The following is a 25,808-nucleotide window of genomic DNA, read 5'->3' on the forward strand; positions in this document are numbered from 1 at the left end:
CCTTGACTCTTGGATCAGAGAGGGACAAAAGCCCCATGGAGCCAAGCAGACTCCTCCCCCTGGGCTGCACTCACCTAGCTTGTCTGGCACACACAAGTTGGAGTAGAGAAGGCAGGAAGCCCTGGGAAGGGAGAGGGTGATGGCGTTGCTTAACTGGGATGAGTGTCCACCAAATTTCCCTTCCTACTTCCCCTGCTCATGAGCCCCCAGGGGACCTGTGTCAGTTCACTTTCTAGAGGCTTCTATGTGCCCTAACTTGGATGACACCCACGGGCCTCCCCAACTCAGCACAGGGAACATATGCCCATGGTGGCATGGGGAAAGAACCCAGCCTCTCCCCTGCCCAGGCTCCTGCACCCCATAGCTGTCACCCCTCTGGAACCTCTCAGGGCAGCACGAGCGGTAGCCTCGGAGTGGCCTTCACCCTCCAGGCACTGCGGTCCTCCAGATTGGCTCACAGCCCAGCTCTTGCTCCCATACCCACAGCCATGAGAGCAGCCACCTCCCCAGGGGGCCATAAGTGCTTCTCACCAGGAGCCCACCTAGGCCAGGAGGGAGCTGGGGGCAAGTTCCAACTGCCCCCTTGAACACTGCATACCCATGAATCTGGCGGGGGCATCTGGGAAGAGATTTGACCACTGAAAGACTGTAGGGAACCCGTTGAACCTCAATCCGCTACCCCACGTGGATTTGCTTCCTGTGGGCTGCCCAAGAGCGCCTCTGTGGTGAAGGAAGCTTCTGAGGATGGGCCACTAAAGATGGCCAAGGGCACCTTTCTGTGCTGTCCCCACTCTGCACTCCATCTCCCATCCCACACTGCCTCCAGCTGGAGGGAGGGAGGAAGGGTTGTACGTCTGTGTCCCTGCCACACTGTGAACTCAGCCCTGTCTTCCTTGTCTTCCTCACAGCCTCTGGCTTAGAGGAGGACCTGGACAAATGGATGATATGTAGGCAACCACTCAAATGTTCCTCATTGACTGTTCTCTAGAGCTGCTTAGTAGAAACCAGGAGTGTGTGGGAGGAAAGCCCTGGTAAACTTCGACCCTGAGACAGAAGACCTCAGCAGCCTTCAGCATGGGATGCAGCACTTTCTTTATTGCCCATCCAGGGAACAGCCAAGCCAGCTCCATCTGCATTCTGGCTGCAGCGTGTACATTAGGGGACTCAGGGGCCACAGTGTGGGACCGTGCACACTGGCAAGGCACTGGCGGATGCTGGCAGGCCAGTGGACATGGATAGATGAGAATGACAACTCACAGATGTCCTAGCTTCTGCTGGCCCGGCTGCCAACCACTGGCCATCACCCTTTTGCCCAGCATGTGTGCATTGTCACCCAAAACATCTTGAAGCTTGCCATTAGTGAGGCATTCAACAAAGAAGTAAGCTAAGTGAGTAGGAAACAGTGTTTCCTGGAATATACCGCACTCTGCCTGAAATAGGAAAACTATGTTTGCCGGGAAGCAGCAGCAGCAGGAAAGAAGTTATACCAAAAACGACTTGTACACCACAGACATTATAACCCTTTCCTCAAAGAAACAGTCATGTTCTGTTGGGTATTATGGACAGGTCTCTGGAAATTTATCTAATAAAGACCAACAAACTTCCCCAGCAGTGCCTCTGAGTACCGTGTGAATTCTGGTGTCTTGTGGAAGTCAGGGTGCCTTCTTTGCATCCAAAGCTTTGAGGGAGCTGGGAAGCTTTGGTTCCATTTTAGGAGGGCTGTGTGATGGTGACAAAGGTGTTCTGGTCATTTCTGCTCTGTTCTCAGTTCTGTGAAGTGAGGTGGATGTAATGTGCTGTGGGATGGGGTGCTCCATATGTGTGTGTAGCCTTTACTTTCCAACTTAGTTTTTTGCACCTCTCTTGTACTGACGAGCCATACCTCTCAGCCTTCATTTGGTCCCAGGCCTGACCCTTTGCCTTCATCATCAGCTTTTCTGTCCTGCTCCGGCAGGATTAACTCTGTTCTTGCCGCGGATGTCACCATCACTCTGGAGTCCAGCCCAGTGCCCACAGGCCCGATCAGTTCACCCTCTTCCTTCTCTTCAGGGGAGAAACTTTCTCGGGCATCGAAAAAGGTGATTGTTTCTTCTTGAAGTTTTTGTTCTTCCAGCTCTGCCTCATCTTCGGTGCTTTTGCTTTTCTTGGTAGGAGATGAGGAGAACCCTAATTTGGGAAATCGGAACCAGCCTGCCTTCTCCTGTTTTTTAGGCAGTTCTGCCTCTGGTCGTGCCTCAGGCTGTGTTTGAATGGGAGCAGATCTCTGGACGTCATTTTTGGAATCAACACCTGTCTCATCAACAGAAGAGGAAAACCCAATGTTTGGAAGCCAAAACCAGAGCAGACCAGATTTTTTACTTTCTGGTTTGTCTTTTGGAGCCCTGCCTTCATCTGCCAGTGGTGTGGTTGCCTCTTGGCTATCATCAGGGGGAAACTCAAGAATTTCTGCTGGCTCCTCATCTGAACAGCTGTCTGCAAGCTGGTGGCCAGAAGGAACTTCAAATGTGAGTGTTTGCTGTCCCAGTACATTGACACTGGAAGAGATCATCTCAAATGGTTCTCCAGTGTCAGGCTGGAGATCTCCAGAAATGGAGTCTACTCCTGGGGTGGCTTGTATGGGAGCCTCTTCTGTGCCCTCCTGAGTCCTAGAGTGTTGAGTCATTGTTGTGTACACTCTAGCCTGCGTGTGGGGCTCTGGGATTTTCACTTTTAATAAGGAAAATCCGTACGAAGGTGTTTGAATCTCTGACGTGGGGATCTCTGATTCCCGCACAATCTGAGTGGAAAAAGTCCTGGGTACTGAGAGATCTACAAACTCTGGTGTCACTATGCTGTGTATAGTGACCTCTTGACTTTCAACCTGAGCACCCTGAATATGCACTCTGACCTTTGAAATTGGGGGAGCTTCCAAAGGCAGGTTAAGGTCCACAGGCTGCTCCCCGGGGACCCCAGCACCTGCCTTCAGGATGCTGGCTCCCCAGAGCCCCGGACTTCCCTTACAAAGGGCTGTATCAATATTGGCCTCTGGACACTGCACTTCCCTCACAGTGGGGATGAACACATCATCCTCTGAGCTGGGGGCAGGGAAGGAGAACCTTGGTACCATTAATTTGGGGAATTTGACAGTTAGGACAGAATCTTCCCACAGTTGATCTACATTAACCACAGAAATCTGGGATGGCATATCAGTACTTGAAGCTTTCAATTTAAGTGGACCTTCAGGCTGGGAAGACCATTTCTCTGTTTTATCCTCCATGCTGACAAGGTCATGTCCTGGCTTGGAAAGAGGAGTCTCATCTATTTCTCCTGGAAGAACCTGGGTTTCTGGAAGCCTCATTCCAGGCATCTGAAAAGGGAGAGGTCCTTTGGATGGATGGATCCTGACCTCAGAAGTGGAAAGCTCATCCCCAGTCATCCCAGCAGTGGAGAGGTGCAGCTTCAAGCCTGTGCTGTCAAGATCACACCTTAGAATATCTGTGGATGATTTGCTCTCAGAAGCTGTCACTTCTGCATCTGCCTCTGGGAGCTGTAGGGACATAGCTGCCTCCACATTTGACCCAGAAACAAGGAACTCTTTGACTTTAGCTGCTGCTTCACCCCCTGTTGCTGCCAGTGCCTGTGTCTGAGCCACTTCCAGCTTTCCAGCCCCGCCTCTGTCCTTGAAAGAGCGCCTAAGGCTGGGCATGCGGAACTTGGGCATTTTAAACCAGATTTCCTGTGAGTCCTTGGTCATGGCTTCCTCCTCTGGGCTTTCCACTGTGAGGACTTCAGCATCTGGTTTTCTACAGGATGGCTGGAGGGGATCTTCAGGTGTGGGGGCTATCCCCTCCCCACAAGGCTGGCTCGCTGGGACATCCCCGAGCCCACATCCTCTGCTGTCACCTTCGGTAGACAGATCATGTTTGGGAAGAGGCAGGTCAGCTTCAGGCTGGCTCACCTCCACCTTGGCCTTGGAGGATCTGAGATCAGGTTTGGCAAAGCCCAAACTGGGAATGCGGACCTGTGGCCGGTGGAGGTTCACACCCTCACTTCCTGTGGCACTTGCTGTTGCACCAAGTCCTCCCCTACCACCGTCACTGCTGGCCTTTTCTGTGTCTTGAAAGCTACCCCCTGCTGTGGCACTAGAAAGGGAAGGATCCACGTCTCTCTGTGGCAGGCTGACCCCACTCTTAGAAGCCTTCATTTTGGGAAGTGCAAGTTTTGGCATGGCAAAGCCAGGCTTTGTGCTCCTCCCCTTCTCTCCATCCCTCTCAGGAGGCAGATCCATGTGGATGGCAGACTGCGGGGCCGCTTCATCCTTGTCTAAAACCAGGCTGAGTTTTGAGTCCTCCACGCTGCATTCTGGGTCCACCTTTGGCCCTGTTTCCTTCTTCGGGGACCACCTAAATGATGGAAGCTTAATCTTAGGCATTTTCAAGGGACTCCCTTTCCCTTCGTGGTCAGCATCTTCAGAAGGGGCTTCTCCAGGGGCCACTACTGATGTCTGCAAGGAGGCCACAAGCTCTTCTGGGCTCTGGGACACAGAGGTGCCTAGGGATGGCAGCTGGGTGCTTGGCAAGGGGCACTGCACTCCTTCTCCAGGGCTAAGAGGAGACATGACTGGGGCACCCACTGCTGCATGTAGGTCTCCCTCAGGAACTGCCATTTGGGGGACTGAAAACACAAACTTTGGTTTATAGAATTTAGGAAAAGACACCTGACCAAGAGAAACAGGAATCATGGAATTCAGTGGGCCAGAGTGACTCTCAGCTTGAGATGTTGGAACTCCCTCTGGAGGCTGCAGGTCAGCAGAGCACTCTGTCTTGGGAAGAGAAATATCAGCCTGAGACCCAGAAGGAATTTCCAGAGCGAGCTCAGGGGCCAAGACAGCTCTGGGAACAGTCACCTGGTATTTTGTAAGTGTAACATCCTCACAGGGAGAGAGAATAGAAGATTCAAAGTGAGGACCAGTGAGATCAAGCCGGGATGATGGAAACCCAGCCAAACCCACCTTAGGCATCTGCATGGATGGCTCTGAACAAGCCGAAACCTGTTGTAATTCAAAACTTGAGGATTCTGAAGATGATAAAGGAATCGTGGAAAGACCTATGCTAGACTTTGCACCTGGGACTAAACTATCTTTAGGAGTTTTGGTAGAAGAAAATGAAACTTTGGGCACTTTAAAATGCAGTTTCTTAAACTTTGAATCCATTCCAACTTCTCCAACAGCAAGCCCCAAGTTACCATCGCGAGATGGATCATGAAGATCACCTTCATGAACAACAGATTCCACAACGGGAAATGCGGAAGTCTTCTCATGGAATGTAACATTTCCTTCGATTTCAGAGGAAGACATGGAAACTTTCTTTGACGACCATTCAAAACCAGACGTGCTCAGTTTTGGCCCTTGAAACTTACTGTCTTTCCCAGCTACATCCTCGTGGGCCAGGGACAGGTCCCCCTCAAGCTGCACACCATCCAGCATGGATCCTGGGGCCTGGACGTCCATCTCCACACTGGGCAGAGACACCTCCACGTCGGGGGCCATCACCTCTGCCTCTGGGCCTTTCAGGTCCAGCTTGGGGCCCTTGAGGTCCACTTTGGGCATCTTGAAACTGGGCATCTGCACCTTGGGCAGGTGCCCTTTGAGGCCGGCTACCTCGGGCATGTGGCCTTCTGGAAGTTTCAAGTCCACCTGGCTAGCCTGGACCTCCAGGTCGGCGGAAGGGGCCTGAATGCGGAGGTCAGTGGTCTTGAGGTCCCCCTGCATGGAGGGAAGGCTCATGTCGGCCTCCATCTTCGGCGCAGACACATCCACCGAGACCTCGATAGACTTGCCTGGGGACAACATCCCAAAGGATGGCATCTTGAACTTGGGCATTTTCAACTTGCTGTCTTTGGCAGTCACGTCCTTGTCAGCCAGGGACAGGTCCCCCTCCAGCCGCGTACCGTCCAGCTTGGCTCCTGGGGCTTGGATGTCCACCTCCATGCTGGGCAGAGACACGTCCAGGTTGGGGGCCGTCACCTCCACCTTGGGGCCTTTCAGGTCCAGCTTGGGGACATTAACGTCTATCTGGGGACCCTTGAGGTCCACTTTGGGTACCTTGAAACGGGGCATCTGCACCTTGGGCAGGTGCCCTTTGAGGCCGGCTCCCTCGTGCACGGGGCCTTCTTGGAGTTTCACATCCTCTTGGCCAGCCTGGACCTCCAGATCAGTGGAAGGGGGCTGAATGCTGAGGTCAGTGGTCTTCAGGTCCCCCTGCATGGAGGGGAGGCTCACGTCAGCCTCCACCTTCGGCGCAGACACATCCAACGAGGCCTCGATGGACTTGCCTGGGGCAGACACCCCGAACGACGGCATCTTGAACTTGGGCATTTTGAACTTGCTGTCTTTGGCAGTCATGTCCCTGTCGGCTAGGGACAGGTCACCCTCCAGCCGCGCACTGTCCAGCTTGGCTCCCCGGGCCTCGACGTCCACCTCCACGCTGGGCAGAGACACTTCCACGTCGGGGGCCATCACCTCCGCCTTGGGGCCTTTCAGGTCCAGCTTGGGGCCCTTGACATCCACCTGGGGGCCCTTGAGGGCCACTTTGGGCATCTTCAAACTGGGCATCTGCACCTTGGGCAGGTGCCCTTTGAGGCTGGCTCCCTCGGGCAGGGGGCCCTCCGGGAGTTTCATGTCCACTTGGCCAGCCTGGACCTCCAGGTCGGCGGAAGGGGACTGAATGCTGAGGTCAGTGGTCTTGAGGTCCCCCTGCATGGAGGGGAGGCTCACGTCGGCTTCCGCCTTCAGCTCAGACACATCCACGGACGCCTCGATGGACTTGCCTGGGGCCGACACCCCGAATGATGGCATCTTGAACTTGGGCATTTTGAACTTGCTGTCTTTGGCAGTCACATCCTTGTCGGCCAGGGACAGGTCCCCCTCCAGCTGCGCACCATCCAGCTTTGCTCTCGGGGCCTGGACGTCCACCTCCATGCTGGACAGAGACATCTTCACATCAGGGGCTGTCACTTCCGCCTTGGGGCCTTTCAGGTCCAGCTTGGGGCCCTTAACATCTATCTGGGGGCCCTTGAGGTCCACTTTGGGCATCTTGAAACTGGGCATCTGCAACTTGGGCAGGTGCCCTTTGAGGCTGGCTCCCTCGGGCACGGGGCCCTCTGGGAGTTTCACGTCCACTTGGCCAGCCTGGACCTCCAGGTCAGCGGAAGGGGGCTGTATGCTCAGGTCAGTGGCCTTGAGGTCCCCCTGCATGGAAGGGAGGCTCACATCGGCCTCCACCTTCGGTGCGGTCACATCCACTGATGCCTCCATGGACATGCCTGCGGCAGTCACCCCGAACGACGGCATCCTGAACTTGGGCATTTTGAACTTGCTGTCTTTGGCCGTCACGTCCTTGTCGGCCAGGGACATGTCCCCCTCCAGCCGTGCACCATCCAGCTTGGCTCCTGGGGCCTCGACGTCCACCTCCACGCTGGGCAGAGAAACCTCCACATCAGGGGCTGTCACTTCCACCTTGGGGTCTTTTAGGTCCAGCTTGGGGCCCTTGATGTCTATTTCAGGGCCCTTGAGGTCCACTTTGGGCATCTTTAAACTGGGCGTCTGCATCTTGGGCAGGTGTCCTTTGAGGCCGGCTTCCTCGGGCACATGGCCCTCCAGGAGTTTCACGTCCACCTGGCCAGCCTGGACCTTCAGGTCGGCAGAAGGGGGCTGAATGCTGAGGTCAGTGGTCTTCAGGTCCCCCTGCATGGAGGGGAGACTCATGTCGGCCTCCACCTTGGGTGCAGACACATGCACTGAGGCCTCAATGGACTTGCCTGGGGCAGACACCCCAAATGACGGCATCTTGAACTTGGGCATTTTGAATTTGCTGTCTTTGGCAGTCACATCCTTGTCGGCCAGGGACAGGTCCCCGTCCAGCTGTGCACTATCCAGTTTGGCTCTTGGGGCCTGGATGTCCACCTCCACGCTGGGCAGAGACACCTCCACATCAGGGGCTGTGACTTCCGCCTTGGGGACTTTTAGGTCCAGCTTGGGGCCCTTGATGTCCACCTGGGGGCCCTTGAGGTCCACTTTGGGCATCTTGAAACTGGGCATCTCCACTTTGCACAGGTGCCCTTTAAGGCCGGCTCCCTCAGGCATGTGGCCCTCCGGGAGTTTCACATCCACCTGGCCAGCCTGGACCTTCAGGTCGGCAGAAGGGGGCTGAATGCTGAGGTCAGTGGTCTTCAGGTCCCCCTGCGTGGAGGGGAGACTCACGTCGGCCTCCACCTTGGGTGCAGACACATCCACCGAGGCCTCCATGGACCTCCCTGGGGCCGATACCCTGAACGACGGCATCTTGAATTTTGGCATTTTGAACTTGCTGTCTTTGGCAGTCACGTCCTTGTCAGCCAGGGACAGGTCTCCCTCCAGCCGCCCAGCATCCAGCTTGGCCTTCGGGGCCTGGATATCCACCTCCACGCTGGGCAGAGACACCTCGACATCGGGGACTCTCACTTCTGCCTTGGGGCCTTTCAGGTCCAGCTTGGGGCCCTTAACATCTATCTGGGGGCCCTTGAGGTCCACTTTGGGCATCTTTAAACTGGGCATCTCCACTTTGGGCAGGTGCCCTTTGAGACCGGCTCCCTCAGGCACGGGGCCCTCCAGGAGTTCCACATCCACTTGGACAGCCTGGACCTCCAGGTCAGCGGAAGGGGGCTGAACGCTGAGGTCAGTGGCCTTGAGGTCCCCCTGCATGGAGGAGAGGCTCACGTCAGCCTCCACCTTCGGCGCAGACACATCCAGCGAGGCCTCGATGGACCTGCCTGGGGCCGACACCCCGAAGGAGGGCATCTTGAACTTGGGCATTTTGAACTTGCTGTCTTTGGCAGTCACATCCTTTTCGGCCAGGGACAGGTCTCCCTCCAGCCGTGCACCATCCAGCTTGGCTCTCGGGGCCTGGACGTCCACCTCCACGCTGGGCAGAGACACCTCCACATCAGGGGCTGTGACTTCTGCCTTGGGGACTTTTAGGTCCAGCTTGGGGCCCTTGATGTCCACCTGGGGGCCCTTGAGGTCCACTTTGGGCATCTTGAAACTGGGCATCTCCACCTTGGGCAGGTGCCCTTTGAGGCCAGCTCCCTCGGGCACGTGGCCCTCCGGGAGCTTCACATCCACCTGGCCAGCCTGGACCTCCAGGTCTGCAGAAGGGAGCTGAATGCTGAGGTCAGTGGTCTTGAGGTCCCCCTGCATGGAAGGGAGGCTCATGTCGGCCTCCACCTTCGGCGCAGACACATCCACTGAGGCCTTGATGGACTTGCCTGGGGCAGACACCCTGAACGACGGCATCTTGAATTTGGGCATTTTGAACTTGCTGTCTTTGGCAGTCACATCCTTGTCGGCCAGGGACAGGTCCCCCTCCAGCCGTGCACCATCCAGCTTGGCTCCTGGGGCCTCGACGTCCACCTCCATGCCGGGCTGAGACACCTCCACGTCGGGGGCCGTCACGTCCGTCTTCGGGCCTTTCAGGTCCAGCTTTCGGCCCTTGACATCTATCTGGAGGCCCTTGCGATCCACTATGGGCATCTTGAGACTGGGCATCTGCACCTTGGGCAGGTGCCCTTTGAGGCCGGCTCCCTCAGGAACATGGCCCTCTGGGAGCTTCACGTCCATCTGGCCAGCCTGGACCTCCAGTTGGGCGGAGGGGGGCTCAATGCTGATGTCAGTGGTCTTCAGGTCCCCCTGCATGGAGGGGAGGCTCACGTCGGCCTCCACCTTCGGAGCAAACACATCCACCGAGACCTCAATGGACTTGCCTGGGGCAGACACCCCGAACGACGGCATCTTGAACTTGGGCATTTTGAACTTGCTGTCTTTGGCAGGCACATCCTTGTCGGCCAGGGACAGGTCACCCTCTAGCCGTGCACCATCCAGCTTTGCTCTCGGGGCCTCGACGTCCACCTCCACGCTGGGCAGAGACACCTCCACGTCGGGGGCCGTCACCTCCGCCTTGGGGCCTTTCAGGTCCAGCTTGGGGCCCTTAACATCTATCTGGGGGCCCTTGAGGTCCACTTCAGGCATCTTGAAACTGGGCATCTGCACCTTGGGCAGGTGCCCTTTGAGGCCGGCTCCCTCGGGAACGTGGCCCTCCGGGAGTTTCACATCCACCTGGCCAGCCTGGACCTCCAGTTGGGCGGAAGGGGGCTGAATGCTGATGTCAGTGGTCTTAAGGTCCCCTTGCATGGAGGGGAGGCTCACATCGGCTTCCACCTTCAGCTCAGACACATCCACCGACGCCTCGATGGACTTGCCTGGGGCCGACACCCCGAATGATGGCATCTTGAACTTGGGCATTTTGAACTTGCTATCTTTGGCTGTCACGCCCTTGTCGGCCAGGGACAGGTCCCCCTCCAGCCGCGCACCATCCAGCTTTGCTCTCGGGGCCTGGACGTCCACCTCCATGCTGGACAGAGACATCTTCACATCGGGGGCTGTCACTTCCGCCTTGGGGCCTTTCAGGTCCAGCTTAGGGCCCTTAACATCTATCTGGGGGCCCTTGAGGTCCACTTCAGGCATCTTGAAACTGGGCATCTGCACCTTGGGCAGGTGCCCTTTGAGGCCAGCTCCCTCGGACATAGGGCCCTCTGGGAGTTTCACGTCCACTTGGCCAGCCTGGACCTCCAGGTCAGCGGAAGGGGGCTGAATGCTCAGGTCAGTGGCCTTGAGGTCCCCCTGCATGGAGGAGAGGCTCACGTCGGCCTCCACCTTCGGCGCAGACACATCCACCGAGGCCTCGATGGACTTGCCTGGCGCAGACACCCCGAACGACGGCATCTTGAACTTGGGCATTTTGAACCTGCTGTCTTTGGTAGTCACATCCTTGTCGGCCACGGACAGGTCCCCCTCCAGCCACGCACCATCCAGCTTGGCTCCCGGGGCCTCGACATCCACCTCCACGCTGGGCTGAGACACCTCCACGTCGGGGGCCATCACGTCCGTCTTGGGGCCTTTCAGGTCCAGCTTGGGGCCCTTGACATCTATCTGGGGGCCCTTGAGATCTATTTTGGGCATCTTGAAACCGGGCATCTGCAGCTTGGGCAGGTGCCCTTTGAGGCCGACTTCCTCGGGCACAGGGCACTCCAGGAGTTTCACGTCCACCTGGCCAGCCTGGACCTTCACGTCGGCGGAAAGGGGCTGAATGCTGAGGTCAGTGGTCTTGAGGTCCCCCTGCATGGAAGGGAGACTCACGTCGGCCTCCACCTTGGGTGCAGACACATCCACCAAGGCCTCGATGGACTTCCCTGGGGCCGATACCCCGAACGATGGCATCTTGAACTTGGGCATTTTGAACTTGCTGTCTTTGGCAGTCACGTCCTTGTCGGCCAGGGTCAGGTCCCTCTCCAGATGCGCACTATCCAGCTTGGCTCTCGGGGCCTGGACGTCCACCTCCACACTGGGCAGAGACACCTCGACATCGGGGACTCTCACTTCCACCTTGGGGTCTTTTAGGTCCAGCTTGGGGCCCTTGATGTCCACCTGGGGGCCCTTGAGGTCCACTTTGGGCATCTTGAAACTGGGCATCTCCACCTTGGGCAGGTGCCCTTTGAGGCCAGCTCCCTCGGGCACGTGGCCCTCCAGGAGCTTCGCATCCACCTGGCCAGCCTGGACCTTCAGGTCAGCAGAAGGGGGCTGAATGCTGAGGTCAGTGGTCTTCAGGTCCCCCTGCATGGAGGGGAGACTCACATCGGCCTCCACCTTGGGTGCAGGCACATCCACCGAGGCCTCGATGGACTTGCCTGGGGCCGATACCCCGAACGACGGCATCTTGAATTTGGGCATTTTGAACTTGCTGTCTTTGGCAGTCATGTCCTTGTCAGCCAGGGACAGGTCTCCCTCCAGCCGCGCACCATCCAGCTTAGCCTTCCGGGCCTGGACATCCACCTCCACGCTGGACAGAGACACCTCCACATCGGGGGCTGTCACTTCCGCCTTGGGGCCTTTCAGGTCCAGCTTGGGGCCCTTAACATCCTTCTGGGGGCCCTTGAGGTCCACTTTGGGCATCTTGAAACTGGGCATCTCCACCTTGGGCAAGTGCCCTTTGAGGCCAGCTCCCTTGGGCACCTGGCCCTCTGGGAGCTTCATGTCCACTTGGCCAGCCTGGACCTCCAGGTCTGCAGAAGAGAGCGGAATGCAGAGTTCCGTGGTCTTGAGGTCCCCCTGCATGGAGGGGAGGCTCACGTCGGCCTCCACCTTCGGCGCAGACACATCCACCGAGGCCTCAATGGACTTGCCTGGGGCAGACACCCCAAACGACGGCATCTTGAACTTGGGCATTTTGAACTTGCTGTCTTTGGCACTCACATCCTTGTCGGCCAGGGACAGGTCACCCTCCAGCCGCACACTGTCCAGCTTGGCTCCCTGGGCCTCGACGTCCACCTCTACGCTGGGCAGAGACACCTCCACATTGGGGGCCATCACCTCCGCCTTGGGGCCTTTCAGGTCCAGCTTGGGGCCCTTGACGTCCATCTGGGGGCCCTTGAGGGCCACTTTGGGCATCTTCAAACTGGGCATCTGCGCCTTGGGGAGGTGCCCTTTGAAGCCGGCTCCCTCGGGCAGGGGGCCCTCCGGGAGTTTCACGTCCACTTGGCCAGCCTGGACCTCCAGGTCGGCGGAAGGGGACTGAATGCTGAGGTCAGTGGTCTTGAGGTCCCCCTGCATGGAGGGGAGGCTCACATCAGCTTCCACCTTCGGCTCAGACACATCCACCGAGGCCTCGATGGACTTGCCTGGGGCCGATACCCCGAATGATGGCATCTTGAACTTGGGCATTTTGAACTTGCTGTCTTTGGCAGTCACCTCCTTGTCAGCCAGGGACAGGTCCCCCTCCAGCTGCGCACCATCCAGCTTTGCTCTCGGGGCCTGGACCTCCACCTCCATGCTGGACAGAGACATCTTCACATCAGGGGCTGTCACTTCCGCCTTGGGGCCTTTCAGGTCCAGCTTGGGGCCCTTAACATCTATCTGGGGGCCCTTGAGGTCCACTTTGGGCATCTTGAAACTGGGCATCCGCACTTTGGGCAGGTGCCCTTTGAGTCCGGCTCCCTCGGACACAGGGCCCTCCGGGAGTTTCACGTCCACTTGGCCAGCATGGACCTCCAGGTCAGCGGAAGGGGGCTGTATGCTCAGGTCAGTGGCCTTGAGGTCCCCTTGCATGGAGGGGAGGCTCACGTCGGCCTCCACCTTCAGCGCAGACACATCCACTGAGGCCTCGATGGACTTGCCTGGGGCAGACACCCCGAAGGAGGGCATCTTGAACTTGGGCATTTTGAACTTGCTGTCTTTGGTAGTCATGTCCTTGTCAGCCAGGGACATGTCCTCCTCCAGCTGTGCACCATCCAGCTTGGCTCCTGGGGCCTCAACGTCCACCTCCACACTGGGCAGAGAAACCTCCACATCAGGGGCTGTGACTTCCACCTTGGGGTCTTTTAGGTCCAGCTTCGGGCCCTTGATGTCTATTTCAGGGCCCTTGAGGTCCAATTTGGGCACCTTGAAACTGGGCATCTGAAGCTTGGGCAGGTGCCCTTTGAGGCCGGCTCCCTCGGGCACGGGGCCCTCCGGGAGTTTCACGTCCAATTGGCCAGCCTGGAGCTCCAGGTCAGTGGAAGGGGGCTGAATGCTGAGGTCAGTGGTCTTGAGGTCCCCCTGCATGGAGGGGAGGCTCATGTCGGCCTCCACCTTGGGTGCAGACAGGTCCACGGAGGCCTCGATGGACTTGCCTGGGGCAGACACCCCGAAGGAGGGCATCTTGAACTTGGGCATTTTGAACTTGCTGTCTTTGGTAGTCATGTCCTTGTCAGCCAGGGACATGTCCTCCTCCAGCTGTGCACCATCCAGCTTGGCTCCTGGGGCCTCGACGTCCACCTCCACACTGGGCAGAGAAACCTCCACATCAGGGGCTGTGACTTCCACCTTGGGGTCTTTTAGGTCCAGCTTCGGGCCCTTGATGTCTATTTCAGGGCCCTTGAGGTCCAATTTGGGCACCTTGAAACTGGGCATCTGAAGCTTGGGCAGGTGCCCTTTGAGGCCGGCTCCCTCGGGCACGGGGCCCTCCGGGAGTTTCACGTCCAATTGGCCAGCCTGGAGCTCCAGGTCAGTGGAAGGGGGCTGAATGCTGAGGTCAGTGGTCTTGAGGTCCCCCTGCATGGAGGGGAGGCTCATGTCAGCCTCCACCTTGGGTGCAGACAGGTCCACGGAGGCCTCGATGGACTTGCCTGGGGCAGACACCCCGAACGATGGCATCTTGAACTTGGGCATTTTGAACTTGCTGTCTTTGGCAGTCACGTCCTTGTCGGCCAGGGACAGGTCCCCGTCCAGCTGTGCGCCATCCAACTTGGCTCCCGGGGCCTGGATGTCCACCTCCACACTGGGCAGAGACACAGCCACGTCGTGGGCCGTCACCTCTGCCTTGGGACCTTTCAGGTCCAGCTTGGGGCCCCTGACTTCCACCTGGGGGCCCTTGAGGTCCACTTTGGGCATCTTCAAACTAGGCATCTGCACCTTGGGCAGGTGCCCTTTGAAGCCGGCTCCCTCAGGCACGTGGCCCTCCAGGAGCTTCACGTCCACCTGGCCAGCGTGGACCTCCAGGTCAGCGGAAGGGGGCTGAATGCTGAGGTCAGTGGTCTTGAGGTCCCCCTGCATGGAGGGAAGGCTCACGTCGGCCTCCACCTTCGGCATAGACACATCCACCGAGGCCTCGATGGACTTGCCTGGGGCTGACGCTCCGAACGATGGCATCTTGAACTTGGGCATTTTGAACCTGCTGTCTTTGGCAGTCACATCCTTGTCGGCCAGGGACAGGTCCCCTTCCAGCCGTGCACTGTCCAGCTTGGCTCCCGGGGCCTCGATGTCCACCTCCACGCTGGGCAGAGACACCTCCATGTCGGGGGCCGTCACCTCTGCCTTGGGGCCTTTCAGGTCCAGCTTGGGGCCTTTGACGTCTATCTGGGGGCCCTTGAGATCCACTCTGGGCATCTTGAAACTGGGCACCTGCACCTTGGGCAGGTGCCCTTTGAGGCCAGTTCCTTTGGGCATGTAGCCCTCTGGGAGCTTCACATCCACCTGGCCAGCCTGGACCTTCAGGTCAGCGGAAGGGGGCTGAATGCTGAGGTCAGTGGTCTTGAGTTCCTCCTGCATGGAGGGGAGGCTCACATCAGCCTCCACCTTCGGCGCAGACACATCCACCGAGGGCTCGATGGACTTGCCTGGAGCCGACACCCCGAAGGACGGCATCTTGAACTTGGGCATTTTGAACTTGCTGTCTTTGGCAGTGACGTCCTTGTCGGCCAGGGACAGGTCCCCCTCCAGCTGCGCACCATCCAGCTTGGCTCTTGGGGCCTGTAGGTCCACCTCCACGCTGGGCAGAGACACCTCCACATCAGGGGATGTGACTTCCGCCTTGGGGCTTTTCAGGTCCAGCTTGGGGCCCTTGACGTCAACCTGGGGGCCCTTGAGGTCCACTTTGGGCATCTTGAAACTGGGAATCTGCACCTTGGGCAGGTGCGCTTTGAGGCCGGCTCCCTCGGGCACAGGGCCCTCCAGGAGTTTCACGTCCACCTGGCCAGCCTGGACCTTCAGGTCGGCAGAAGGGGGCTGAATGCTGAGGTCAGTGGTCTTGAGTTCCTCCTGCATGGAGGGGAGGCTCACATCAGCCTCCACCTTCGGCGCAGACACAGCCACCGAGGCCTCGATGGACTTGCCTGGGGCTGACACGCCGAAGGACGGCATCTTGAACTTGGGCATTTTGAACTTGCTGTCTTTGGCAGTGACATCCTTGTCAGCCAGGGACAGGTACCCCTCCAGCTGCGCACCATCCAGCTTGGCTCTCGGGGCCTGGAGGTCCACCTCCACGCTGGGCAGAGACACCTCCACATCAGGAGCTGTGACTTCCGCCTTGGGGCTTTTCAGGTCCAGCTTGGGGCCCTTGACGTCCACCTGGGGGCCCTTGAGGTCCACTTTGGGCATCTTGAAACTGGGCATCTGCACCTTGGGCAGGTGCCCTTTGAGGCCAGCTCCCTCGGGCACAGGGCCCTCCAGGAGTTTCACGTCCACCTGGCCAGCCTGGACCTTCAGGTCAGCGGAAGGGGACTGAGTGCTGAGGTCAGTGGCCTTCAGGTCCCCCTGCATGGAGGGGAGACTCATGTCGGCCTCCACCTTGGGTGCAGACACATCCACCGTGGCCTCGATGGACTTGCCTGGGGCAGTCACCCCAAACGACGGCATCTTGAACTTGGACATTTTGAACTTACTGTCTTTGGCAGTCACGTCCTTGTCGGCCAAGGACAGGTCCCCCTCCAACTGTGCACTATCCAGCTTGGCTCTCGGGGCCTGGATGTCCACCTCAACGCTGGGCAGAGACACCTCGACATCGGGGACTCTCACTTCCACCTTGGGGTCTTTTAGGTCCAGCTTGGGGCCCTTGACGTCCACCTGGGGGCCCTTGAGGTCCACTTTGGGCATCTTGAAACTGGGCATCTCCACCTTGGGCAGGTGCCCTTTAAGGCCGGCTCCCTCGGGCACGTGGCCCTCCAGGAGTTTCACATCCACCTGGCCAGCCTGGACCTTCAGGTCGGCAGAAGGGGGCTGAATGCTGAGGTCAGTGGTCTTCAGGTCCCCCTGCGTGGAGGGGAGACTCACGTCGGCCTCCACCTTGGGTGCAGACACATCCACCGAGGCCTTGATGGACTTCCCTGGGGCCGATACCCCGAATGACGGCATCTTCAACTTGGGCATTTTGAACTTGCTGTCTTTGGCAGTCACGTCCTTGTCGGCCAGGGACAGGTCCCCGTCCAGCTGTGCACTATCCAGCTTGGCCTTCGGGGCCTGGACATCCACCTCCATGCTGGGCAGAGACACCTCGCCATCGGGGGCTGTCACTTCCGCCTTGGGGCCTTTCAGGTCCAGCTTGGGGCCCTTAACATCTATCTGGGGGGCCTTGAGGTCCACCTTGGGCATCTTGAAACTGGGCATCTCCACTTTGGGCAGGTGCACTTTGGGGCCGGCTCCCTCAGGCACGGGGCCCTCCGGGATTTTCACATCCACTTGGCCAGCCTGGACTTCCAGGTCAGCGGAAGGGGGCTGTATGCTCAGGTCAGTGGCCTTGAGGTCCCCCTGCATGGAGGAGAGGCTCACGTCGGCCTCCACCTTCGGCGCAGACACATCCACCGAGTCCTCCATGGACTTGCCTGGGGCCGACACCCCGAAGGAGGGCATCTTGAACTTGGGCATCTTGAACTTCCTGTCTTTGGCAGTCACGTCCTTGTCGGCCAGGGACAGGTCCCCCTCCAGCTGTGCGCCATCCAGCTTGGCGCCCGGGGCCTGGACGTCCACCTCCACCCTGGGCAGAGACACGTCCACGTCGCAGGCCGTGATGTCTGCCTTGGGACCTTTCAGGTCCAGCTTGGGGCCCTTGAGGTCCACTTTGGGCATCTTCAAACTGGGCCTCTGCACCTTGGGGAGGTGCCCTTTGAGGCTGGCTCCCTCAGGCAGGGGGCCCTCCGAGAGTTTCATGTCCACTTGGCCGTCCTGGACCTCCAGGTGAGCGGAAGGGGTCTGAACACTGAGGTCAGTAGTCTTGAGGTCCCCCTGCATGGAGGGGAGGCTCACGTCGGCCTCCACCTTCAGCGCAGACACATCCACCGAGGCCTCCATGGACTTGACTGGGGCTGAAGCCCCGAACGATGGCATCTTGAACTTGGGCATTTTGAACTTGCTGTCTTTGGTGGCCACTTCCTTTTCTTTCAGAATTTGTTCCTTTTTTAAGCGTTTTTCGTCGTGTATTAGTTGTATTTTTGTTGTGTTTGTCATTGAGTCACTGTCTTCTTTGTCTTTTAATCCTTCCTCTGTGCGTCTCTGTTCTCTTCTATCAGCTGTTGCTGTGGCCTCTCCTTCCTTTCCCTGCTCTGTGTCTTCTGTGGCTTTTTCTCTGCCTGTCTTTGTGTGCTTGCTTGGCGACCATCCTAAGGAGGGTATCTTGAACTTGGGCATTCTTATCTGTCCTTCTGTGTCTTCCCCGCCCTTGTCCTGTTCCTCAGTGATCCCTGTCCTCTGTAGTCCTTCCTCTCCATCTCCTTCACCCTCCTGTGCTTCTGCATGTGTGGGTGGTTCCCTGCCCGGCACCCACCCTGCTCCTTCCACCTCCTCACCCTTCAGGCCAGTACCCGCTTTTGAGGACGCATCCTGTCTCTTCCCTCGCTGTGGGGTACTAAGGCGCCTTTCTCCTTCTGGCTCTTTTTCTGTGGAAAATGCAAATTTTGGTGTCTTTAAATCGTGTATTCGCACCATAATTTCTGGTGGGCCAATCTGTGTGCCTCCTTCGGTTGTGTCTCTCAAGGACAGTCTGGCGATCCCGATTTCCAGGCTCTGCAGTCCCTCGCCTTCACCCTCCCAGCTCATTCCAGGAGTTGGCTGGGCCCTGGGCTTCCTCTGGGCCACTGCTGTCTCCTGTGCCTGCCCCTCCAGGGTCTTTCCGTGGAGCCTGGCTGCCCTGAGTCCCCCTTCCTGAGGGGTTCCCTCGCAAAGTCTAGGGTCGCCGAGCTCTGTGGGCAACTGCATGCTCTGAGCAGGCATCACTTCTCGATCCTGTTCTGCCCTCTCCTCTCTCCTGCTGCCTGTGGCAGCCCCAGTGTCCTCGAGGCTAACACCCCAGGGCCCCAACTCTTCCAGGACCCCAGCACGGCCCACCCCACTCTGGGACCCCCTGCCTGGCTGTCCTGTCGATGAAGGGCCCTGTCCTGAGCCTGTCCTGAATCTCAGGTTGAGGAACTTCCGCCTCCTCTGGCTGCCCGGCCCTGCCTTCTGCTCTTGGCGCTCCACCGTGAGCTGGGCCTCTGTGTCTGTGCTTGTAGGGGACACGTCATGTGCGTCCCTGGGCTCGTAGGCCTCTGATGAGCTGTGTGACCTCTGGGGTCCTGGCCCCCGCTTGCTCTTTATGGATTGAAATTTTGGCCAAGAGAGCCTCTCCCTCTGGGTCTGCCTGCTTCTCCCCACCCTGGGTTTGGAGATGAGTCTCTCTTGGTCCCCATCTCCTTCCAGAGTTTTCGTGGGGGTCTCTCTGCACCCATCAGCAACATCCGTGTCCTGAAACATAGGGAGAGGGAATCTGTTGGTGCCAGTCCAAGAAGCCTGAGGCCCTGGCCCAGGAACAGATGGAGTGGGAGTGCTATCCCCTCCCAGGCTCAGCCAGCAGGGTAGTGAAGCCAGCTGGGGCCCTGCCCCCCGGGCATAGTGGTCTCACCTCCTTCTCCTTGCCCTGTGGGCCATGCTGGGCATCGCTGGAAGCCCACTCTTCATCCTGTGGGGCAGGGAGCTGCCGTCTGATTTTGAACTGAACCTTGTACGGCTCTGAATATTGAAGGATTTTGAGAGCATCTTCATATTTTATGTTGTCAAAGAACACGGTTGTACTGAGCAGCTGATCCCCTAGACCAAGAAAGAGCAGCCCCAGGGCCGGGTGTGTGAATGAGACGGGGTCTGCTGTCTTGCCTTGGCTGGCGAGGAGGGCCCCAGGGGCATGAATAGGGGGAATCCCACTGAGTCTGCCCCACCAGTCCCCCACTGAGTGCCTCAGGCACAGGCAAGGTGGATGGGGTCCCCCATTTTACTAGATGCAGTGGGTGATCCCAGCCTCAAGCTGTTGAGCAGAGGCGTGAGGAGGTCATCCTAAGCTCCAGGTGTGGTTCCTACCCCTCAATACCCCCTCCAGGTCCCTCCCATCCTGGTGGGGAGAATGGTGACCCCAGGGATGGAACTGCCATGGCACCTTCTCTCAAGTTAAAAAGCTTGGCGGCTGAGGAGTCCTTCAGCACTTGCTTGACGAAGATCCCCTGGTCCCCACCACCTGTGACACTGTAGCCACTGGCTCCTGCCTCCACCTCTGTCTTCAGCGTCACCTCTGTTGCCTCCTGGACAGCCTGGAGCAGAAGCACATCAGGGCCATGGTGAGCATGTGCCAGTCCCACCATAAGCATCCCTGCTGGGGCCTGTGTCTCCAGAGGATGGGCACCCCACCATCCTTTCCATCAGCCCAGACAACACAGAGCAGGGTAGGGTACCCACCAGGTGGGCGCAGGTAGCTGTCTCTGAGCTCTGGAGGAAGCCAGCTGGAACCTGCCAGAACTCTTGTCCCCACCCCAACCTGCCAGGACTTAGGCACAGCCTGTCCATGCCACCAGGCCCAGCAGGGCACCAGGAGCAGCGCAGAATGGATTCTGCTTTCCCTGTGGCCAGTTTCCCTTTTTCAGCTCCTTCATGCATTCTTCACAAACACGTGAAGCACCAGTTGTGTGCAAGGCACCTGATGCTCAAGACAAGGAAGCACAGCAATGCCAAGGAAAATACGGGACATTGGGTGCAGCCTGCCAGACCTGGGACAGGATGGGGCCTGTGTCCTGCAGAGCTCTTGGACAGCTGGGGCCTCCAAGGAAAAAAACTAGTTGCTTAAGAGGCAGAGTGCCCTCATCATTGGGTGCTAGCAGAGTCTAGCACCTTCCATAGTTACATGGCCTGGGTGCTGACTGGCCCTTTCAGCCCCACGGCTTGAATATGCAACAGACACCAGCACTGCCCCATTGCACAGAGGAGAAAATCGAGGTCTGTACAGCCAGGTCTACCTGGCCAGGAGCTTGGCTATGCATCAGACTCCACCCCAGGGAGGGGTGGAGAGGGCCAGGACCAGATGTAGCCTTCTGGAGCCCCTGCCCTTCCCCAGGCCTGACAAGGGGGACAAGAACACCCCTCCTCCCCAGGGCACGGGGCACACTGCCAGCCTCTTTGCTCCTGCTCTGACCTCGGACTCTCTGGCTGGATCCCTTGAGGACCGACACACCTCTGTGACCCTCAGCTCCTGCTGTACCCACCTCTGGACGACTCATCCTGAAAAATGTCCGTGAGTCCCCTGAATCTCGCTTCCACCAGGATCTCCGTCTCCCAGCAGAACCTTGCCTGCCGGGGGCGTCTTCCTGCAGCCACAAGTGTTGGGAGTTAGGCACCTGCCCCAGCTCAGGGACAGGGAGGGGCACAGGTAGGCTGGTGCCAGACCAGGAGCCCTCCCTTCAGAGGGGCCCAGAACTTCCAACACACAGCTGTGTGCAGAGGCAGCCGAGTTCCTCCAGGCACATCCACAGAGAAAAGACAACTCTCGGCCTTCCTGCTTCCCAACAGGGCCCAGCCTACAGCCCACAGCGCCCATAGGGAAGCCCCACAGCAACTGGAGTTTTGTATGGAGGGAGATAAGAAATTCAAATTGTACAAAAATGAATCCTTTCATAGACATGCCTCCTCTGATCCCTTCCCCGAGTCCTTGTCTTCAGAGGTAGCCATGGGGCCCTGTCCCCAAAGACAGCATGAGTGTGTTACACAGGTGCAGGGATGCACACACCCTGTGCCCCTGAAACACAAACACAGTAACACGAGGCCTGTCCCCATCAGCCCATACGCATGCTCACAAGAGCTGCAGGGCACCTCCATCCCACTGTGCCCTGGCCAGCCGCAGGGAGGGAGCCAAGGGCACAGAGGAGTCTGAGAGGACATCTGAATGGGCACTGCCCAGTGGGCAGCGGGGCAGGGCAGCAAGGCTGCACAGACATGCGTGAGTTGCCCACACAGGGCGATGCAGGAGGAGACCTGGGTGCCTGTGGGGCTCTGCCCAGCAGGCTCACCTGGAGTCCAAAGTCGGCAGCCTCAGTCGTGTATTCGTAGACAGGTGAAGACCCCTGCGGCCGTGGTCGAATGACCTCATCCGCAGGCCCTTCAGTCACCTGACGGGAGAGAATCCAGTTATTTTTGCCACTCGGTTCTCCCAGGGCCCAGGGAGAATGGGGGCAGGGTATGAGGAGGACACACTTCCTCCTGCTCTCACTTACAGAGTGGTCATCTTCCGTTTCTGCACCTGGCTCCCCGGGCTGCAGCTGTCGGCCGGACACTGCAGAGAGAGTGGCTGTCAGTGGAGACAAGCAGGCTGGGGGAGCAGATCGGGGCCCGGGGGAGGGAGCCAGGAGTGTATGTACACTGTGGAGGTGTCATAGTCCTTTCCTGGACACTGGATCGGAGAGCAAATTCAGGGGCTGGGGGAAGATCTATAGCCACTGGGCTGGAGAGGCTGTGGCATCAGGTCAGGTAGCAGTGAATTGAGACTGGACTTATTCCAAGTTGGAACAGATTTAGTCCAAGAAAGTGACTAAACAAACACAAGGTGTTTGTTATTGTATAACCACACCCTGGGAGGATCAGAATCCAGAGCTGCCAGAATATATTATCTAAAATGTCCAGCAGCCACCAAAAAATTACAAGTTACGCGAAGAAACAAGAATGTATGGTCCATACTGAGAAACAAAGCAGTGAATGGGAAGTGTCTCTAAATGTCTACTAATGCTGGGTTTAATACAGACTTCAAAGAAACTATTAAAAGTTTGTTCAGGCCGGGCACGGTGGCTCATGCCTGTAATCCCAGGACTTTGGGAGGCTGAGGCGGGTGGATCACCTGAGGTCGGGAGTTCGAGACCAGCCTGACCAACATGGAGAAACCCCATCTCTACTAAAAATACAAAATTAGCCAGGCATGGTGGCACATGCCTGTAATCCCAGCTACTCAGGAGGCTGAGGTAGGAGAATCACTTGAACCTGGGAGGCGGAGGTTGTGGTGAGCCGAGATTGTGCCATTGTACTCCAGCCTGGGCAACAAGAGTGAAACTCCGTCTCAAAAAGAAAAAAAAAAGTTTGTTCAAAACACAAAAACAAATCACGTTTAAAAAATTAATGGAAAATATGTTAACAATGGCTCAATGAAGAGAGAATCTCATAAAGAAATAAAACTTATTTTTTAAAAGCAAGCAAAAATTCTGGAGTTGAAATTTTACTACTGGGGTTCACCAACAGATTTGAGATACCAGAAGAATTATCAACTTGTAGATTAATATAAATTAACCAATTTGAAGAACGGGGTCAGGGGGAAGATTGTTTGAAGAAAAACAGAGTCTCAGAGCATTAACCATAAGATAAAGAGGCAGAAGAGAGAGTTGAAGAAGTGATAGCTGAAAACAATCTGCAGAATCCAAGAAGCGCGACCAGACCTAAGCAGGAGAAACACAGAGATCCACACCTAGACACGTCATAGTCAAAATGCTTAAGAGAAAGGGCCCCATCACATAATAAGGGCACAAAAATACAACTAACACCTGAATCACATCAAAACCATAGAAGCTACGAGAAAGTGGAACAATATATTCAAAGGGCTGAAAGAAACTGTTGTCAACGAAGAATTTGATATCAAGCAACCTATCCTTCAAAAATAAAGGCAAAATAGTCTGGGCATGCTGGCTTATGCCTGTAATCCCAGCACTTTGGGAGGCTGAAGTGCGAGGATTGCTTGAGCCCAGAAACTCAAGGCCAGCCTGAGCAATATAGTAAGATCTCATCTCTACAAAAAAAAATTTTTTTTTTTGAGACGGAGTCTCACTCTGTCACCCAGGATGAAGTGCAGTGGCACGATCTTGGTTCACTGCAACCTCCGCCTCCCAGGTTCAAGTGATTCTTCTGCCTCAGCCTCCCGAGTAGCTGGGACTACAGACACGCGCTACCATGCCCAGCTAATTTTCATACGTTTAGGAGAGACGGGGTTTCACCATGTCGGCCAGGCTGGTCTCGAACTCTTGACCTTGTGATCCACCTGCCTCAGCCTCCCAAAGTGCTGGGATTACAGGCGTGAGCTGCCGTGTCCGGCCCAAAAATTTTTTTAAAAATTAGCGGGGCATGGTGGTGCATGCCTATAGTCCCAGCTGCTCAGGAGGCTGAGGCGGGAGGATAGCTTAAGCCTGAGAGGTTGAGGCTGCAGTGAGCTGTGATTGCACCACTTCACTCCAGTCAGGCAGAGCAAGACTCTGTCTCAAAAAAATAAAAATTTAAATTTTAAAAAAAGGAAAAATAAAGGCATTCCCAAATGAACAAAGACTTGGAAATGTCATTGCTAGCAAATCTGCCTTACAAGATATACTAAAGAAGTCCTTCGGACTGAAAGGAACTAATACCAGACACTAAGTCAAATGCACAGGAAGAAATGGAGAATGCAGAAAATGGTAACTATGCAGGCAAATATAAAAGACTCTATGAATATATATTGTCCTCATTTTATTTCTTAACTCCTTTCAAAAACAGAGGATTGTATAAAGCAAGGATTGACAAACTTTTCTTGAAAAAGGCAATATAGTGGATATTTTAAGCTTACCAGGCCACATGATCTCTGTTGCAACTCTGCAGCCATAGTACAAAAGCAGCTATAGATTATAGATAATATGTAAATAAATGAGCAAAACTGTTTCAACAAAACTTTACTTGTAAAACAAAAAGGAGGCTGGATTTAGAAGACAGGCAATCGTCTGTGAACCACTTATATAAGGCAACAATTCTAACACCATATTGTTAGGATTATAACATATATAGATACAGTATATAAGTGACAATAATAGCAAAAAGGAGTAGGAGGAGAGGGTATACAGTCAGCCTCTCATATCAGTGGTTTCTGTATCCTGAGTTCAATGAAACTTGGGTCAAAAATGTTCTCCCAAAAATTGCATCTGTACTGAACATGTGTAGACTTTTTTTCTTGTCATTATTCCCTAAACAATATAGTATACCAGCTATTTACATAGCATTTACATTGCATTAGGTATTATAAGTAATCTAGAGATGATTTAAAGTATAGCGGAGGGAAGATGTATGTAGGTTATTTGCAAATACTACATTGCTTTATAGAAGGGACTTGAGCATCCATGAATGTTGGTATCTGAGGGAGGTCCTAGAAGCAATCCCTCATGGATGCTGAGGCACAAGTGTACCCTGGACCAAAGTTTCTATAATTTACCAGAATTAAGCTGGCATTGCCTGGGGCTGGGAGTGGGAAGGGAGATTGATTGTAAATGGGGTTGAGAAAATTTGGAAGGTGATGGAGGTCTTCCAAAACTGGATTGTGGTAATGTTTGCACAACTCTATAAGGTTAATAAAATGATTGAATTGTACATTTACAATGGGTGAGTTCTATGGTTTATAAACTGTACCTCAATGAAACTGTAAAAGAAAAAGGTAATTAACTGTATAAAACAAAAATAAGTCAGCACGGTGGCTCACACCTGTAATCCCAGCACTTTGGGAGGCCAAGGAGGGCAGATCACTTGAGGCCAGGAGTTTGAGACCAGCCTGGCCAACATGGTGAAATGCTGTCTCTACTAAAAATACAAACATTAGCTGGGCATGGTGGTGCACGTCTGTAATCCCAGCTACTCAAGAAGCAGAGGCAGGAGAATCACTTGAACCCAGGAGGTGGAGGTTGCAGTGAGCTGAGATTGTTCCACTGCACTCCAGCCTTGGTAACAGACCAAGACTCTGTCTCCAAAAAAAAAAACAAATAAAATAAAATGTATCTTAGAATTTTACAAATATAGAAGTAAAGCATATGACAGGATGGGGATGGAGTGCAAAAGTTGCTGTTGTGGGCCGGGCACGGTGGCTCACGTCTGTAATCCCAGCACTTTGGGAGGCCGAGGCGGGCAGATCACGAGGTCAGGAGATCAAAACCATCCTGGCTAACACAGTGAAACCCCGTCTCTACTAAAAATACAAAAAAATAGCTGGGCAAGGTGGCGGGCGCCTGTAGTCCCAGCTACTCCGGAGGCTGAGGCAGGAGAATGGCGTGAACCCCGGGGGGCAGAGCCTGCAGTGAGCCGAGATCACGCCACTGCACTCCAGCGTGGGCAACAGCGAGACCCCGTCTTAAAAAAAAAAAAAAAAGTTGCTGTTGTG

General features: G+C 56.0%; 1 protein-coding gene across 6 annotated transcripts in view; it reads right to left on the reverse strand.

Moving 5' to 3' along the window:
* Positions 1-1,075: 1,075 nt before the first annotated feature.
* Positions 1,076-25,808, reverse strand: part of AHNAK2 (AHNAK nucleoprotein 2) — a 41,854-nt gene continuing 17,121 nt past the window's right edge. For 2 of the 6 annotated variants that reach the window (XM_034938275.3, XM_034938276.3), the window contains exons 2-7: positions 21,880-21,938; positions 21,676-21,774; positions 20,875-20,976; positions 19,779-19,929; positions 19,254-19,438; positions 1,076-19,096 (exon numbers count right to left, since the gene is read on the reverse strand). In XM_034938275.3, the coding sequence (XP_034794166.2) occupies positions 1,886-19,096; positions 19,254-19,438; positions 19,779-19,929; positions 20,875-20,976; positions 21,676-21,774; positions 21,880-21,938 (17,807 nt within the window). In that variant the 3' untranslated portion in view covers positions 1,076-1,885. Of the gene's footprint in view, positions 19,097-19,253; positions 19,439-19,778; positions 19,930-20,874; positions 20,977-21,675; positions 21,939-25,808 lie in introns of all 6 variants that reach the window. The other 4 variants (XM_063596415.1, XM_063596416.1, XM_055098078.3 and 1 more) reach the window with 3 other exon arrangements.

The sequence above is a fragment of the Pan paniscus genome, chromosome 15 (genome assembly GCF_029289425.2).
Source record: "Pan paniscus chromosome 15, NHGRI_mPanPan1-v2.0_pri, whole genome shotgun sequence".
NCBI classification, from domain to species: domain Eukaryota; kingdom Metazoa; phylum Chordata; class Mammalia; order Primates; family Hominidae; genus Pan; species Pan paniscus.